Genomic DNA, 17,474 nt, shown 5'->3' on the forward strand with positions numbered 1-17,474 from the left:
AGTGAGCCTGACCTCGGTGGTGGGCAAGTTGTTGGAGGGAATCCTGAGGGACAGGATGTACATGCATTTGGAAAGGCAAGGACTGATTCGGGATAGTCAACATGGCTTTGTGCGTGGGAAATCATGTCTCACAAATTTGATTGAGTTTTTTGAAGAAGTAAAAAAGAAGACTGATGAGGGCAGAGCAGTAGATGTGATCTATATGGACTTCAGTAAGGCGTTCAACAAAGTTCCCCATGGGAGACTGATTAGCAAGGTTAGATCTCACAGAATACAGGGAGAACTAGCCGTTTGGATACAGAACTGGCTCAAAGGTAGAAAAGAGAGGGTGGTGGTGGATGGTTGGTTTTCAGACTGGAGGCCTGTGACCAATGGAGTGCCACAAGGATCGGTGCTAGGTCCTCTACTTTTTGTCAATTACATAAATGATTTGGATGCAAGCATAAGATGTACAGTTAGTAAGTTTGCAGATGACACCAAAATTGGAGGTGTAGTGGACAGCGAAGAGGGTTACCTCAGATTACAACAGGATCTGGACCAGATGGGCCAATGAGCTGAGAAGTGACAGGTGGAGTTCAATTCAGATAAATGCGAGGTGCTACATTTTGGGAAAGCAAATCTTAGCAGGATTTATACACTTAATGGTAAGGTCCTAGGGAGTGTTGCTGAACAAAGAGACCTTGGAGTGCAGGTTCATAGCTCCTTGAAAGTGGAGTCGCAGGTAGATAGGATAGTGAAGAAGGTGTTTGGTATGCTTTCCTTTATTGGTCAGAGTATTGAGTACAGGAGTTGGGAGGTCATGTTGCGGCTGTACAGGACATTGGTTAGGCCACTGTTGGAATATTGTGTGCAGTTCTGGTCTCCTTCCTATCGGAAAGATGTTGTAAAACTTGAAAGGGTTCAGAAAAGATTTACAAGGATGTTGCCAGGGTTGGAGGATTTGAGATACAGGGAGAGGCTGAACAGGCTGGGGCTGTTTTCCCTGGAGTGTCGGAGGCTGAGGGATGGCCTTATAGAGGTTTACAAAATTATGAGGGGCATGGATAGGATAAATCGGCAAAGTCTTTTCCCTGGTGTCAGGGAGTCCAGAACTAGAGGGCATAGGTTTGGGGTGAGAGGGGAAAGATATAAAAGAGACTTAAGGGGCAACTTTTTCACGCAGAGGGTGATACGTGTATGGAATGAACTGCCAGAGGAAGTGGTGGAGGCAGTACAATTGCAACATTTAAGAGGCATTTGGATGGGTATATGAATGGGAAGAGTCTGGAGCGATATGGGCCGGGTGTTGGCAGGTGGGACGAGATTGGGTTGGGATATCTGGTCAGCATGGATGGGTTGGACTGAAGGGTCTATTTCCATGCTGTACATCTCTATGACTCTATGACTCTATGCTACCTTAAAATAATCTTCTTGCACTATTTCCATTCTCTGTTTTTTGTTGCTGTTGACTGGATGAGATGCCAATAGCTGAATAAGTCTTGTGCTGTCAACAGGTTATACTTGATATGAGGTATAAGCTTTAGAATTACAACAAAGCTCTTCGGTGATCATGACAAAATTCCTTTTTTAACCAAAATGTGATTAAAGTTTGGAACACAGTCCTTAAAAGCTGTTGAAGCTAGATCAATTGAAAATTTCAAGAAAAACTATTCTTTTGTTAGGTGCATTCTGGAACCAAGATGGATAAAGGTGCAGAAAGGGACAGATGATCTCTTTTTAATGGGAGAGCAGTTTCGATGGGCTGGATGGTCTACATGAGAGTTGTGAAAGCCAAACGTCAGTACTCTGTATCAGAGGATTGACATTTTTTTTTAATAAATTGATTACATTAGGCACACTTAAGGCCATTTCGGAGATAACAAGATTACATCAATAAACTTGAGTCTCCATATTTTTCTCTCCTGTGTTGGAGAATATCTGAAGGAATGCCACAAAGTTATATTGTATCTTTTTGCAGAATTCTGAGATTCCAGAAGAAATGAAACTTATTAAGCTGTCAGAAGGTCTCTTGTACAGACGTGACACCTTATTAAATGGTATGTCCATTGGCTGGCAACACAAATAATTTTCAGCTGAGCAATGGTTTAGAATAGCATAATGCAAGGTTGGCTATAGGGAATGGAAAGCATACCAGTTTGGAAGCACTGTGCAGAGGAATACACTTTTTATTCATACACAGCAATATGGATGTTTCCAGCTAACCCAGTATTTACTGCCCATTCTTAATTGTCTTGCACAAGGTGGTGGGGATCTGCTTTCTTGAACTGCTGCAGTCCGTGGGGTGTAGGAGCACCCACAATGATGGTTGGAAAGGACTTCCAGAACTTTGACCCAGCACTAGTGAGGACTTCAGTTCCAAGTCATGATAGTGTGTGGCTGGGAAGGAAAGTTCAGGTCACAGTATTCCCATATATCTGCAGCCCTTATCCTTCAAGGTCGTAGAATTCTTGGTGAGTTACTGCGGTGTTATCTTCTGGATGGTCACACTGCTGCCACTGTGTATTGATGGTGGAGAAATGAATGTTGAATGAGGCAGGAATCATGCAAGCTACTTTGCCCTGGATAGTTTTGAGCTGCGTGCATATTATTTGAATTGAATCCATCCAGGAAATATATTCCATTGTACATCTGACTTATGTATGTAGTTGGTGGACAAGCATTGGGAAGACAGGTGATGAGTTACCTACTGCAGACTCACTGGTCTCTGGCCTGTCCTCGTAACCAAAGTACTTATATGGCTGTTCCAGTTCAGATTTTGGTCAATGGTAATTCCTAGGAATTTGATAGTGTGGAATTTTGTTTTGGTCAAGCCATTGCAGGTGATGGTTAGATTGTTTCACATTTGAGATAGACATTGCGTGGTTTTGGGGGCCTGAAACTTTGTCAGGTCTTGCTGGATATGGGTTAGGGCTACTTCCATTTCTGAGGAGTGTCGAATGTGCCGACTGTCTTCATTTCTCACCTCATAATGAGGGAAAGTTTAGTAAAAGAGCAGCTGAAGAGTCTTGGACCTAGGATATTAAAGAATTCCTGCTGTTTAACATTCATGTTGCTTACCACACTGAAATATAGTGAATGGGTGCAAACTGAGATTAGATCTAACGTATTCTGGTAACTAGTGCTGTTGAACTCTATGCTGTGATGCAGCACGCCTTTGAATAGACTGGATGATTGCAAATGAGGTAACCTTTGTGCTTTGCACGTAATCAACAATTTTCATACAATGTCTCTCCAAAGAGAAGTTCAAATTTCAATAATTCTTTTGGATAATGGCATGTAAAGTTATTGAATAGAACAAATACAGTTTGCATTTTAGGACTGATGCATCAAAGGAGAGATTAGTGCAGATGAATAACTATAACAAAATGTAAGGTTAGAAAAGTGGTGAAAGAAGGAAGACAGGTAGAAAGACAAAGAAATTAAGGGATGGAATTCTTGTGCTGAGGACCAAGGCAGCAGAAGGCATGGCCATCAAAGATGGAATGATTAAAGCTGCAGGAATAACAGCAACCAAAATTGAATTGGTACAAATATCTCAAAGTCTTGAAGAGCTGGAGAATGTTACACAGATATGAAATAATGTGGCCATGGAGAAATATTCAAATAAAGGTGAATACTCGAAAATGGAAGAATGATGTATTTCAAGCTTAAGTATTTTAAGAGAGAGTCACTGTAGGAAAACGTCATAGAGTTAAAGGTCAGCAGTCTTGATGATGGATTGGATATGTGGTTTGAAGCTCATCTTGAGGTCAAACAGCTCAAGGGGACAAAAAAGTCTGATTGAGCTTCAAACAGTGGTCAGGGAAGGGAATGAAAATTGTGGTCAATGAACAAAGATTGTAGGAAGTGGTTTTGATCTTCCCAATATTTCCAAGACCTGAGTACAAAAATCAAAGTTGACACTCCAGTCATACTGACGGAATACCACACTTTCTATGGAGAATATTTTAAACAGTTTGTCCTCTTAGTAAAAGATCACATGACCGATTTCAAAGACAGTAGGAGAGTATCCCTGTTGTCTTGGCCGGTATCTATCCCTTAATCAACATCACAAAAAACAGATCATCTGGTTATCATCACATTTGTCTTTCTAGAAACTTGCTGTCTGCATACTGATTATTGTACTCACTGAGTTATAACAGTGATTACATTTTAAAAGCACTTCATTCGCTGTAAAGTGGTCATGAAAGATACAAATAAATAAACCATGTTTTTCTCTTTATTTTTGCTAATTAATTTTGGAGATTGTGGTCAGTTTTGAAGGTGGGGCCAACTTCTAAAACCATGTTTTCTTTTTAAATCAACATTCAAAATAATGAAGCTCAATTTATGTCTATCGTAAATTTTGTTTAAAAGTCCTTGATCTTTTACACTAGTTTGATGAGTTTTTGGCAACTTGCAACAGTAAAATCAACAAACAGAAATTCAAAGCCAATACATTGTTGAATAAATGATGAGTGGAGAAATTAATGAGACAGACTGCTGTGCTTTGTCCATGGTCCAAATTTCACTAATCTAGTGATTACCCTTGCCAGAATAACGTTGTTATCTGTTGTTGTCCAATATTGTTGAATCTGTTACATCTTTCACTGCGTTTGACTTGATGAACCTTGGCATTGTCTCAACCATTTACTGAGGCAGTGTCCTGCAGTATAATTTTTATCGTAACTTGAAAAGAAGGCACTAACCCCTTCTACGATCAGTGCACGAGACAATTGTGGTCATCATGTGATGGCCTGGAGGTTCTTCTCCAGAGAGTGCCCAAATTGGCAGTGATTGCTTTTGTTTGACAGTTTGCTTCTTGGCAACATATTGAAAATTGCTTCATCTGGGCAATGTCATGAACAGGTTCGGCTGTACTAGTGATACATTTGATGAAAGAGAATGAACAAGAGAACAGCACGTTATGGAATAGCCCCTCAGCATCTGGTCTTTGTAACATAGTTTGTTGATGTTTTCAGCCTGGAAAGGTAATGCCCCTTCAGAGGTGCAGTAATCTAGGGTACAAACAAAAGTCAGCTGTTGGGTTCATTAAACTTGAAGGCGAACGGATGTTCTATCTTGTTCTTAATATACAATAATTTCGATTTAGACACTGGCTCCGTTAAAAGCCTTACATAGTCGCTAATGTATAACCTGTTCATTCTGTACACAGAAAATGTAATGCAAACCATTTGCCTGATTTATCAAGTTAAAAGGTTGCCCTATGGCTTGCACTATCATCAATATTTACTCCTAAAACCTGTTGCTCATTTTGCTCTTGAGAGTGTTTGAGAGTCAGGCCATTTGTGGTTCATAAATTGCACTCCTGACTGATTTGCAACATTGTCTGGGATTTTCTTTATCCTTTTCCCCAGGTTTCAGGTTCACAGTGCAGATTGTAAGCTGTGACCCTATTGAAGAATGAGAGCAGGTGCAGAGGAGTCCATTGCAAAGGCTCGCTTTTGTCTTGCCAACATCAGTGCAACGCTTAATATTGTTTAAAGCCTCCCCCCCTCCAACCTCACCCAATCACACCCCACAACTGCCACTCCATGTATGCGTCATAGGCACTCACCCTGTATCCAATGTGTACAGTCTTTGGATGCCATACAACAGAAAATATTTGCATTTCTTGGGGAAAAAGAACAAACCTCTCATTCCCTAATAACAGCCTCCATCAAATACATTATCATTAATATTGAAAATGACTGTATTAAAAACATCTGCTTTATAATACAACCCAAAAGTGACAATTTGAAGGTGTGAGGATATTATACTTATTTGGATGCAAGTTTGCTCACTGAGCTGGAAGGTTCATTTTCAGATGTTTCGTCACCATACTAGGTAACATCATCAGTGAGCCTCCGGTGAAGCACTGGTGTTAGTGACCCGCTTTCTGTTTATGTGTTTAGGTTTCCATGGATTGGTGATATCATTTGCTGTGGTGGTGTCATTTCCTGTTCTTTTTTCTCAGTGAGTGGTAAATGGGGTCCAAGTTGATGTTTTTGTTGAAAGAATTTAGATTGGAATGTCATCCTTCTAGGAATTCTCGTGCATGTCTCTGTTCACTCATTGAGCAAACTTATATCTAGAACCTCAACCTGAGCTACAAATCTTCTCAAAACTCATTATACTTAGTTTTCAGACTACCAATGATTCTTCAGCAGGCTCTCTATTTTCTTTGTAAACTCTCAAACCTGCTGTACATTTAATGTGCATCTAAATCCAACAGCACTGGATGCAAATGGTGTAAGGAAATGGGGAACCCATCCCCAATAGCAGATAATCCATGGTTCAAACTCTATGCATTCCTGACGCACAGAAAGACCAGAGTGAAATGTTGCAGGGTTGGGATTGAGGAGGAAAACTAGATTTTTGGGAAAGAAATTTGAAGTATGTCTGTTTAACCAAATTGGACACATTTGGTCTCTTGCATCAAACCCTATTTTGAAGCATATGTTATCACACAGTAAGGTGGGGTGAGCTGATGATAAACACCAGTCTCTGAACTCAACCACTTGCTACATTTCCATTTCACAGAGAGAGCATTTTTATTTAGTAAGTGGTTTGTTTTGTATCTCTTCATTAAACAGAATCACGAAATGTCAGTATAGCATCTTGAGGTATAGTAGTGGAATGGTTTTGTTACTGTACTTGGTGGGCCCTCTAAGCTGGAGAGCCAACCAGAAGCTATTTAGCTTTAAAGCAGAAGCAGGCTGGAATTGGAGGTAAATTAGAGTGTATTAACATGGAAGGTTCCACTCTTCACCCTTTTCAAAGTTTAAAAATAAGAAATGGCCTATTCAGGTAGGCTGTGTGTGTGTGGAGGGGTGTGGGAGTTCAGATGGATGCAGGAGGGAGAAGTATTAAGTCAATGGTTCCTGATTTTGATATTTATTCTTCCAATATTTCTAGTCTACCAGTATGGACTAGATAAGAAACCTACCAGTATGGTGCACACATACGATAAAATAGTTATTTTGGAATGCAAAGAACTTTATAAAATATCATCTGATTTCAACAGACATCAGTCAATCTTCTAGTCTGCTGTTAAATAAATCCAACAATAGAAACAATCAAGCCTATAATAGATAATATTTTGTGCTATATTACTGGTAACATCCACCTGGACTTGTACTGTCCAGTGTACAACTGTTTGGGCTTTTTCTGAAGGTTTCTTTGGTCTAAAGTCATGAATTAACCAGCTGTTCACTTGGATTGATTCTGGTGGTGCACCATCTTGATGGCCTGTTTTGATTCGCTTTGATTCTGGCACTTTTAGATTAGATTACATTACATTACAGTGTGGAAACAGGCCCTTCGGCCCAACAAGTCCACACTGACCTGCCGAAGCGCAACCCACCCATACCTCTACATTTACCGCTTACCTAACACTACAGGAAATTTAGCATGGCCAATTCACCTGACCTGCACATCTTTGTGACGGTGGGAGGAAACCGGAGCATCCGGAGGGAACCCACGCAGACACGGGGAGAATGTGCAAACTCCACGCAGTCAGTTGCCTGAGACGGGAATTGAACCCAGGTCTCAGGCGCTGTGAGGCAGCAGTGCTAACCACTGTGCCACCATGCCGCCCACTCGTTACCATACCCATTGAATTCCAATTGTGCAATATTGACAGCTTCCAAATCTACATCACCCTAACCTTTCTCCACCTCCAAATCCAACATTACATCACCAATTCCACACTAAGTAAATTCCAATTTGTCTAAAATTCTGTGTGTTATTCTTTGCCACACCCTGATTGTCTAACAACACTGCTGTCTCAAACCTCAGTAGTTTGAAACATCCAAATGCATCAAAGTCCAAATCATCACGTTTGTTTATGAATACCCCTCTTTATACCTTCAATTATCCCTCAGTATAGATTCTTTGCTTTCCAAACTTTTGCACCCTTTGAATTTCTCCTCCTTCAGCTTCACCTTTGGCTTGCATCAATATATAAACATTCATATTTTGGAGCCCTTTCTCTGAACATTCTCATTTTTCTACACCACATTCCATCTCAGAAAACTCTGTGAAACCTGCCTCTTTGAAAACATTCAGTTATCTCCCACAGGCCTTCATTCTTGGCTCCTAAATGACAGTTCATTTCTGGAAAATGCCTTGAATGCTTTCTTTTAATTATTTTCTTGAGTATTCATTGAGGTGAGAGGGAGTATGTCAAGCATCACATATTAGACAGCCGGGTGCAAAATCAAGCTCTCGAGATTATACCCCTAAGAGTTTGGGCTCATCCCCAATGACAGAACAGCACCCTCTACAGGACGTTTTCTAATTTTCTAAATCCACCAACTTTTCACTATTGCTACTTCATTCCGCATTTGGCCCTAATAACCATTAGAAAGGGAATAAGGAGAGGAATTAAATGCAAGGCCAGATGTGAACTGTCAGTTTGCAACTCACTTATCGTGTATCTCCTGACATTTTTTACCAAGTTTAAATATAAGTAATTGCTTGAACTTGAACGGAAATGAAACAATTGGTGATGTCGATCAGCAATAAAATGTTGGCATCTCAAATGGATTGGCAGTGCTGAAAAAATGTTAATATTGACGATAGTAAAGCTATTGAAATGATATTTTAAAACATTCATATGGAAAATATTAAATATTGCTAAAAGAACAATGTAAAATTTTGCTCATGAGAGTATGAAATTCTCATGAAATGTTCTGTGAGCTTGATGAATTATAGGAACATTTCCCTTGTGTCTGCAGGTCTGGATCGATGCAGCAACTCAGATCTTTTATTCCCTTGGTGCTGGATTTGGAGTTATAATTGCATTTTCCAGTTATAACAAATTTAATAACAACTGCTATCGGTAAGATTCTAAATGTTCATACAAAAAATTACTGTGGTTCACAGCCATTTCTTGCTCCATGGGTTTCTGCTTGATATACACATGGAATATTTCTCATCCTTTGGTTCCTTCTATATTTTTCATTTCCATAATCTGAATAGAAGACACACTAACCACATAGATAAAGGTGAAAACTGAACAAATACCAATCTGTGGGCACATGCAGTGTTATACCCAAAGTTTGTCTATCTTTTTTGCTTCAGTTGTTTAATTGTTAAGTCATGCACATTACTCATTTTGAAGAATTGTGAAATTTTTCTTGTTCACTACATGGAACACAAAGTATACACACACACAAGAAGTAAATCATTAGACTTGTAAAGGAAATCCTGTAGATTATTTGTAAATGTATTTGAATAATGTTACGACTGAGGTTGGAGGAATTCACTGTCTCTCACTCTCTAGTTTCACCCTTCAGTGGTCATAATATATATTTAAATGCTTTACTCAGTCATGAATATGGCCAATTATATATTTTACTTATATTAGGTATAGAATAAAAAGATCCATCAACCAGATTTCCTTAATAAATAACAAAATGATTGATTTATCATAAAAATGAGACTTGTTTGATGAAAATGTAAAGCTGACTGACACACAGTTTGAAATATGAAATTCTAAATATTTTCCCTTCTAAATACTGACCAGCAAATTTGCATGCGCACACATATGTACATGCAGGCATGCAAATAAGTGAAATGAAAAAACATTGTCAGCAAACATTAATTTTGAAGAAAAAAGACACTTTGGCTAATAACTGGCAGTTCTTGAAGGAAGAAAGGATATTCTGTGAAATGTTCCAGGTGGCTTTCAGCCAGTGTCCTGACGCATGTAGACATGTGTTTACATGAAAGCAGCTTGCAGTTGTCCTTGGGACCTTCACAGAGAGACATCCTCCAGGAATCATTCAGACAAACTCTTTCAGAAGATTTTTCAGACAACAGCTGGATCTGTTATATGCTGAACCCTCAAAAGGGTTTTCTCAGTAAGGTAAAGGATGAGCTGAGGAGCTTCTCTCTCTTTCTCTGCAACTTATTGGGAATTTAGTTGGGGTACAATATCAAATAGCCATAACTCTTGGTTGTCACAAACATACAGCTGATTCCCAGTAAATCCAGCAAGTAGCAATTTTAGCTTAAACCATGTTATTTCTAATAGTTGATTTTCCAATAACCTGTTTTTAAAAATATATCTTCTCAGCTCTCCAAATTAACTACTGTCCACAATCTTTTAAACATGAATTCACAAAAAAGTATAAATACAACATTAGTTCCTCTTTCATACATATGTGTCTGTTCATATATGTTCGCACAAATGTGTATATTAATATGTGTAAGATATCATGTCCTTACCTGCAAAGTTGAATTGTTCATAATCTCTTAAAAGATACAGAACCTTTTATAATGGCTGTTATATCCTTTTATTCACTTAACAGTCAAAAGATTGTATAAACATCATTTTAGCCCAAAAGATAGAGTAATTTTAATGAAAAACTGCATCAGCTTTCTCTTTTGTCCAAGTTTTACTTGTTAATTGTTGACTTAAATGACCCAGACAGTAGAAACTAATATTACTTTATCTAGTGCAGAATCTTTGGCAGTCAATGGTAGTTAATTGAGGGATGTAGTGTCTGTGACAGTATCAGTACTTCTTTTCTGTTTCATGACTGCACTCTGGAAATAAAACTCATGCAGAAATTGCAAAACAAACTTCATCCAATTGAATTCCATTTATGATGTATCCCAATAGTAAGACTGCATCAAGAATTGAAAGTTTACCTTGATATAGGTGGAATATTTTCTTTATCATGTCTTGGTAATATAGGTTTGATTTGATTCATTATTGTCATATATACGGAGATACAAGGAAAAGTATTGTTTTGCGTGCTAAACAGACAAAAACTATCTTATGTAAGTATTACAGGGTACTTGGACAGAATGCAGAATAGAGTGTTACAGCTACAGAGAAGGTGCAGAGAAAGATCAACTCTAATATATGAACGGTCCATTCATATGTCTGATAACAGCAGGGAAGAAGCTAGTGCAACAAGTACAATGTAGACACTATTTCAAGGCTTTTTCCTCACAAATTTGCAAATTGAATTCAGGAACAATATTTTTCAGTTATTTCCTGGTATGACCTTTTAATGGACACTCGTAATGCTTCAGAAACGACCTTGATTGCTGAGAAAATCATTTTTTATTTGAGTAACCTGTGATGTGTTTCTGTAAATACCAATTTGTATTCTAATCTGGGCATCAGTCAGCTCAGTTGGCTTGCAGATGGTTTGCGATGTAGAGTAACACCAGCAGCATGTGTTCAATTCCTGCACTGATGTTACCACGAAAGTCTTACCTTCTCAAGCTCACCCCTCACCTGAGACTTGGTGACCCTCAGGTTAAACCACCAGTAGTTGTCTCCCTTTCTCTCTCACTCTCTCAGAAGAGAGCAGCCCTATGGTCTTCTGGGACTTTGACGACTTTACCTTCTCCTATTCAAATGTGAATGCAATGTTGAGCTACATCTTGAGTCTGCTATAGCGGAATTCAACCCAGAAAAGTGTGAGGTAAGGCAGTTGTGAAGGGCTAACAAGGCAGGGGATTTCACTACGAACAGTAGGACTCTGCAAAATATTGAAGATCAGAGGGACCTTGGAGTGCACATCCATAGCTTCCTGAAGGCAGTAGGACAGGTAGATACGGTGGTTCAGAAGGCTTATGAGATACTTGCCTTTCTTAGTCAAGGCACAGAATACAGGAACAAGGAGGTTTTGTTGGTATGAAAGACTGGTTAGACCACAACTGATGTTGCCAGTTGGAGACATGGAGTTTTGAGCAAAAATGTAACTTTAAATCAATGAACCAGCAACCAATCTTTATTAACATAAAAGTTCCCTTCACAGAACAACTCCGGTTTAACCATTTTCACTTTACATCAGTCTCAGTTACTAATAGGTTTTAACAGGTTCAATGTTACACCCAATTATATTATTGATAATCCACTTATAAATCAAACTATCTAAATAAATACAATTACTGTATATTTCAGTGTGTTGATTTTACAAATAGTATGTTGTTATGCAGACAACAATAAGGGCAACAGGTGTGAGATATTACTACTGGTTAATTAACTAATATGTCTGCTTTTACGTGTTTAGTCTTTTAGGTAAAAGAAAGTGATCAAAGAATTGTTAAATTCTTACTACTTAGAACCATCATCTGAAAGAAAGTGCTTGAAATGACAGTGATACACTTGTGCTGAAGCAAATACAGAGGATGATTGGTCTGATATTTTTGGAGGGAATTGGAAAACCATTGTAACCTTGAACAGAATTGTTGAAATTCTATCTGTACCATGTTAAAGACTGCCATTTCTAAAATCAGTTGTCTATATATTTTAAAAAATAATTTCAGAATTTCCAGTGGCACTTTATAGGGAAGAGAGCTTGAGCTGAAAAACAATGCCGTTTTTTTGGGGGGGGGGTGCATGTTTCTCCCTTTTGTGCACTCTAACTTCAACAGAGGATCTGAGAATATCCCAGAGAACTGGTATAACCAACAAACAGCTTGGTGAAATCTCCCTCCTTCCCTCTGCCTGCTCTCCACCCAAGAAATGAAACCTTTAAGTGTTGGCTTTTTAGGTGAAGCAAGAACAGGTGCTCAGGACATAGGATGTCAGTCATCATTTAAAAGGCACACATTAAAGTCACACATAGAGTCATACAGCATGGAAACAAACCCTTCAGTCCAACCAATCCATACCGAACATAATCCCAAACTAAACTAGTCCCACCTGCCTGCTCCTGGCCCATATCACTCAAAACCTTTCCTGTTCATGTAGCTATCCAAATGATTTTAAATGTTGTAATTGTACCCTCAGCCACAACATTGCTACACTTCAACCTCCAAGGATGGTATGTGTATCAGGAAATCTGTTCACACTAAACGACTTAAACAAAATGTAAACCTGAAGTTAACAGCACATTCTCAAAGCATATTCCAGCGCAAAAGCCAAACATGACAATTTGAGGAACGTAATCTTAACATCTCCTATTTGTGGGGATAGTTAAGCATCATTATTCCAGCAAAAAAAAATTAGGGGCATCCAATGTTTTCCGTTAAAATGCCACCTTAAATCAATGAACTAGTAAAACTTCCTTAATTATCATAGAGGGTCATTTCACAAACAGCTCCAGTTGTCCAAATTCACTTATTTCAAATGTACATATTTGACATGCAAATCCTATGTCTAGGTTATAATAACAACATCTTATGTTAACTTATCATACCACAACCACTCTCTCCTTCCTATAGAATTTGTACAGGAGCTCTGCTGGTGGGTCAATGTCATTATGGCAGGATTCTTATTCAGAAATGTTTGTGATAAAATAGTTGTTCTCCTGTAACATTGAGCATGAGATGTTAATGTTCACTGCTGCATTCATGTCAAGAAAGACTGTAAAGTATAATGGGACCCTGACACAGAAGGATGGTGGGAGCATATATTCAAGGTAGAGACTGAAGTAGTGGATGGAAGATGAGAGTGGAAAGGAAGAAAACAAAGTAAAAGTGAATAAGAGACCAGCAGGTTGGAATGATGAGTAATTTTTATTATCTCATGGGATGTAGCTGTCGCTGGCAAGGATTTATTGCCTATCCCCAGTTGTTCTCGAGAACGCCTTGGTAAATTGACTTCCTGAACCACCGCAGTCAATCTGGTTGAATGCATGACGAGTAGGAGAATTCGGCGGGGGAGGGGGGGGGACACAGTTATCAGATAGGATGAGATATGGGGAAGAGGATAATGGAACAATGGAAATAAGATAAGAAGAGAGAGGAGAAAATTGAAGAGAGAGGAATAGGATGGAAAATGGAGATGGTGGGAGTAAATACATTGAGTGAGAAGAAGGTAGTTAGGCAAAAATGTCTCTTCAGGTCCATTTTGAGTGGATATTTTTAAATCTCTGAGCCGGGGTGCCAAGCATTCTATCACTTTTAATTTTCCATTAGATCCAATTTCCAAATGAGTTCAGGGTAAAAGGATGATATTTAGGTGCCAGTTTTATCCTCGCTGGGTCAAAGTTGTCATTGAAGGCCCTAACATTATACTGGGTTGGATGATGATGGAGAGGTCAGTGAAATAATGTATCTTTGTATTATGTGAAAGAAAGGGGGAAACTGTAGTGTGGTCTACTTTATTGTCAAGTTTGTGCTTATTGTGAGAGGAAAATGAATGTTTATCATGCAGTCGCAGTGATCAACTTAGTTCCATTGCCTGTTGTCACCAATGTTGTGCCACATCTCCAGTGGTTGTACGTACAATTGACCAATCAACTGGCACGTGTCAAACACTTTACAGACAGACTTTCTCCTGCCTTTCTCTGGTTGTACTGTAATATTGCAATGGGAGGCAAGATTAGATTTGGCATCATCAAACAAAGCCTTATACATCTGCTTCATGTTCTAGGATTCCTTCACTTGGTGTTGGGCATTGAATGTAGATAAGGCAGTGAGTTGACTAAACTGGGATAAAATGGAATTACTGTTGGTTGACACCAGATGATGCTTCCGAGCTGGCAGGGATAGCCTGTTTTTGTTCTCTCAAGTGGGAAAAGACATGAATAGCATGTCTTGTATGGGTTAGAAATGCAGACACTAGAGCATATACATTCACGGGATTAATAATTACAGCATTACTATCTAATATTTTAAAATCAAGATGGCAGATGGGTGGGTAGGTTACATCACAATTTCAGAAATCATTAAGGGAATATTAATTTATAAAATATATCTTCACAGTTTCAACTAAATTCTGCTCCTTGTGATCTGAATTTAGTCATTCCTATGCTGCATAGGGATGACACAGTAGCTCAGTGGTTAGCACTGCTGCCTCACAACTAGGGACCTGGGTTCGATTCCAGACTTGGGCACTGTTTGTGTGGAGTTTGCACATTCTCCCCATGTTTGCGTGGGTTTCCTCTGGGTGCTCTGGTTTCCTCCCACAATCAAAAGATGTGCAGATTAGGTGAATTGGCCAAGCTAAAATGTTGCCCATAGTGTTTAGGGATGTGTAGGCTGGGTGCATTGGTCAGTGTAAATATAGAGTAATCGGGTAGGGGAATGAGTCTGGGTGGGTTACTCTTCGGAGGGTCAGTGTGGACTTGCTGGGCCTAAGAGCCTGTTTCCACACTGTAGGGATTCTATGATTCTTCTACCCAGTGCCTTTGAGGTGGACATATATACAGATTTTCAGCTTCCCCCTTCATACATGACTAAGAGGCACGACAGTGAACAGTATTTGACACACAATGTTAACATTGTAAAGCCAGTCGTAATGTCACCTGTAGGTGCAATTGGCACAAGAGTTAAATATTTACTCTCATTCTCAAAGTCTGACCCAGGAATTTACAGTGTATTTTAAGACGGAATGTGCGACTAACTCTGCACTTTTAATATGCAATGGAGAAAAATGAGCATGGGAATTAAAAGTAGAAAAATTTGAAAGGAAGTCCACGCCAAGGTAAGGTTTTTCATTTTGAAGACTATAACTAATTGCCAAATAAACATAATCATTAATGATGCTGTAGACGTAAGTATAAGAATTAGCAACCTATCAGCATACAAAGGTTCCATATCGTGGTATGAATACATTATGGGTGTAAACTGTATCATACAGTGATAATGACAAAATAAGTTGGAAATTATAATATGTTCCTAACATTAAGTGTGGGAAGTCAAGACCACAGGGAGGGTTTTCAACATGGCAGCTAGGCATGGTGATCAGTCATCCTTTTTTTTATTATTATTAACCTATTTTTCTAATCAGCCTGCTCAGATATGTTATTACTTTGGAGCAGATGAGACTTGAACCTTGGCCTCCCAGTCCACACTACCACTGTGCCACAAGAGGACCCTTCGTTCACCCATTTTAGAAACTGCTTGATATTCATTTCAGTTGATTTCAATGAAAAAATAAGTTGGTCATTTTCTCTTTATAGATAACTAATATTTAAAAGGCACCTGGATGGATACATGAATAGGAAGAGTTTGCAGGGATATGGGCCAAATGCTGGCAAATGGATTAAGATTTATTTAGGATATCTGGTTGTCATGACGAAGGGTCTGTTTCTGTACTGTGTACTTCTATGACTCTCTGACCTGCATCACCCATACTGGCAATAAATTGAAATTCAGACTAGCAGAGTTTTTTGTTTTGCAGAAGAGGTGGGATTGGAAGAGACATATGTATAACACAACCCCCATTATGTTCTTCCTTTCATTTTTCCATAATTAATTCCTGCAAGGTAACATAGAATAGAAACTGCCTCTACAAACTTGTCATATTATAATTGCATCCTCGTCAATGAAGGGAATATGGTGCTGCTAATAGGAGGGGAGTGAAGTATAATTTTGATAAATTCCCAAGACAGTTCTGCATTATAAAAACAGAGAAAGGAATTGACAATGGAAACATTGACAAAAGGAATGCGCTCAGACCTAGGCTTTTTAAATATATTACTGTTACAGTAGCAGGCATTTCCCTGCTATTTGGTTACCTGTTAACCTTTCTGCTCCAAGGTGATGTATTCAGATTTGAAGAAAAAAAAAGCCACTTGATCATTCAGACTAAACAGAATTGAGTCTCCATAATTTTATGTTTCAGGAGGTAAATAGCTGAAAATTTGTAACAAGAAGTTTCCATGCAGTTTCATCTTAAAATGTGATTATTCTTTTGTTGCTCAGCGATGCTATTCTTACCAGCTCCATCAACTGTGTGACAAGCTTCTTCTCAGGATTTGCAATTTTCTCTGTGTTGGGCTATATGGCATTCAAGCACGGAGTTGATATTTCAGAAGTGGCAACAGATGGTAAGCACTTTATACAGATTTTATTGTATGTTTTCAATTTCAAAAGCAAAATTTTGCAGATGTTGGAGATCTGAAATAAAAACAGAAAGAGATGGAAATACACGAGAGATTCTGGTTCTAATTAAATACCATCACCTAAAATTTTAACTCTTTCCCTCTCCACACATCCTGTCACATCTGCTGAATGTTTCCAACACTTTTTGTTTTTATTACATTTTCAATTTAATATCTGATTTGCAAAATACAGATAACTGAAAAAACTTTAGTTGGTTCAAGGCTCAGAACAGAGATTTTTTGTACTCTAAATGTGAATTTGAATCTGAATCAGGACGTTTTGTGGATGTTACAAAAGTCATTTACATCTGTGTTCTAATTTTTTTTTTAAATATTAATTCATGGGATGTGGACATCACTGGCCAAGCCTGTGTTTATTGCCCATTTAAACCCATGACCACTTCCATTTAGAAGGACAAGGGCAGAAGGTGCATGGGGAATACTACCACCTTCAAGTTCCCCTCCAAGCCACTCACCATCCTGACTTGGAAATAATATTGCACTTCTTCACTGTCACTGGGTCAAAATCCTGGAATTCCCTTCCTAATGGCATTGTGGAGGGACTGCACAATCCAACACTGGCCAACCCACAACAGGTGGACTACAGCAGTCAAGGAGACAGCTCACCTCCTCAAGGGCAATTAGGGACAGGCAATAAATACTGGCCAACCAACAATGCCCACGTCCCAC

The 17,474-nt window shown here is 38.8% G+C and overlaps 1 protein-coding gene across 4 annotated transcripts in view; it reads left to right on the forward strand.

The window, feature by feature from the left end:
• Positions 1-17,474, forward strand: part of slc6a2 (solute carrier family 6 member 2) — a 177,319-nt gene that overhangs the window by 103,369 nt on the left and 56,476 nt on the right. For all 4 annotated transcript variants that reach the window (XM_072547392.1, XM_072547393.1, XM_072547394.1 and 1 more), the window contains 2 exons: positions 8,721-8,824; positions 16,606-16,730. In XM_072547392.1, coding sequence (XP_072403493.1) covers positions 8,721-8,824; positions 16,606-16,730 — 229 coding nt within the window. The remainder of the gene's footprint in view (positions 1-8,720; positions 8,825-16,605; positions 16,731-17,474) is intronic.

Source organism: Chiloscyllium punctatum, chromosome 26 (assembly GCF_047496795.1).
Source record: "Chiloscyllium punctatum isolate Juve2018m chromosome 26, sChiPun1.3, whole genome shotgun sequence".
NCBI classification, from domain to species: Eukaryota; Metazoa; Chordata; class Chondrichthyes; order Orectolobiformes; family Hemiscylliidae; genus Chiloscyllium; species Chiloscyllium punctatum.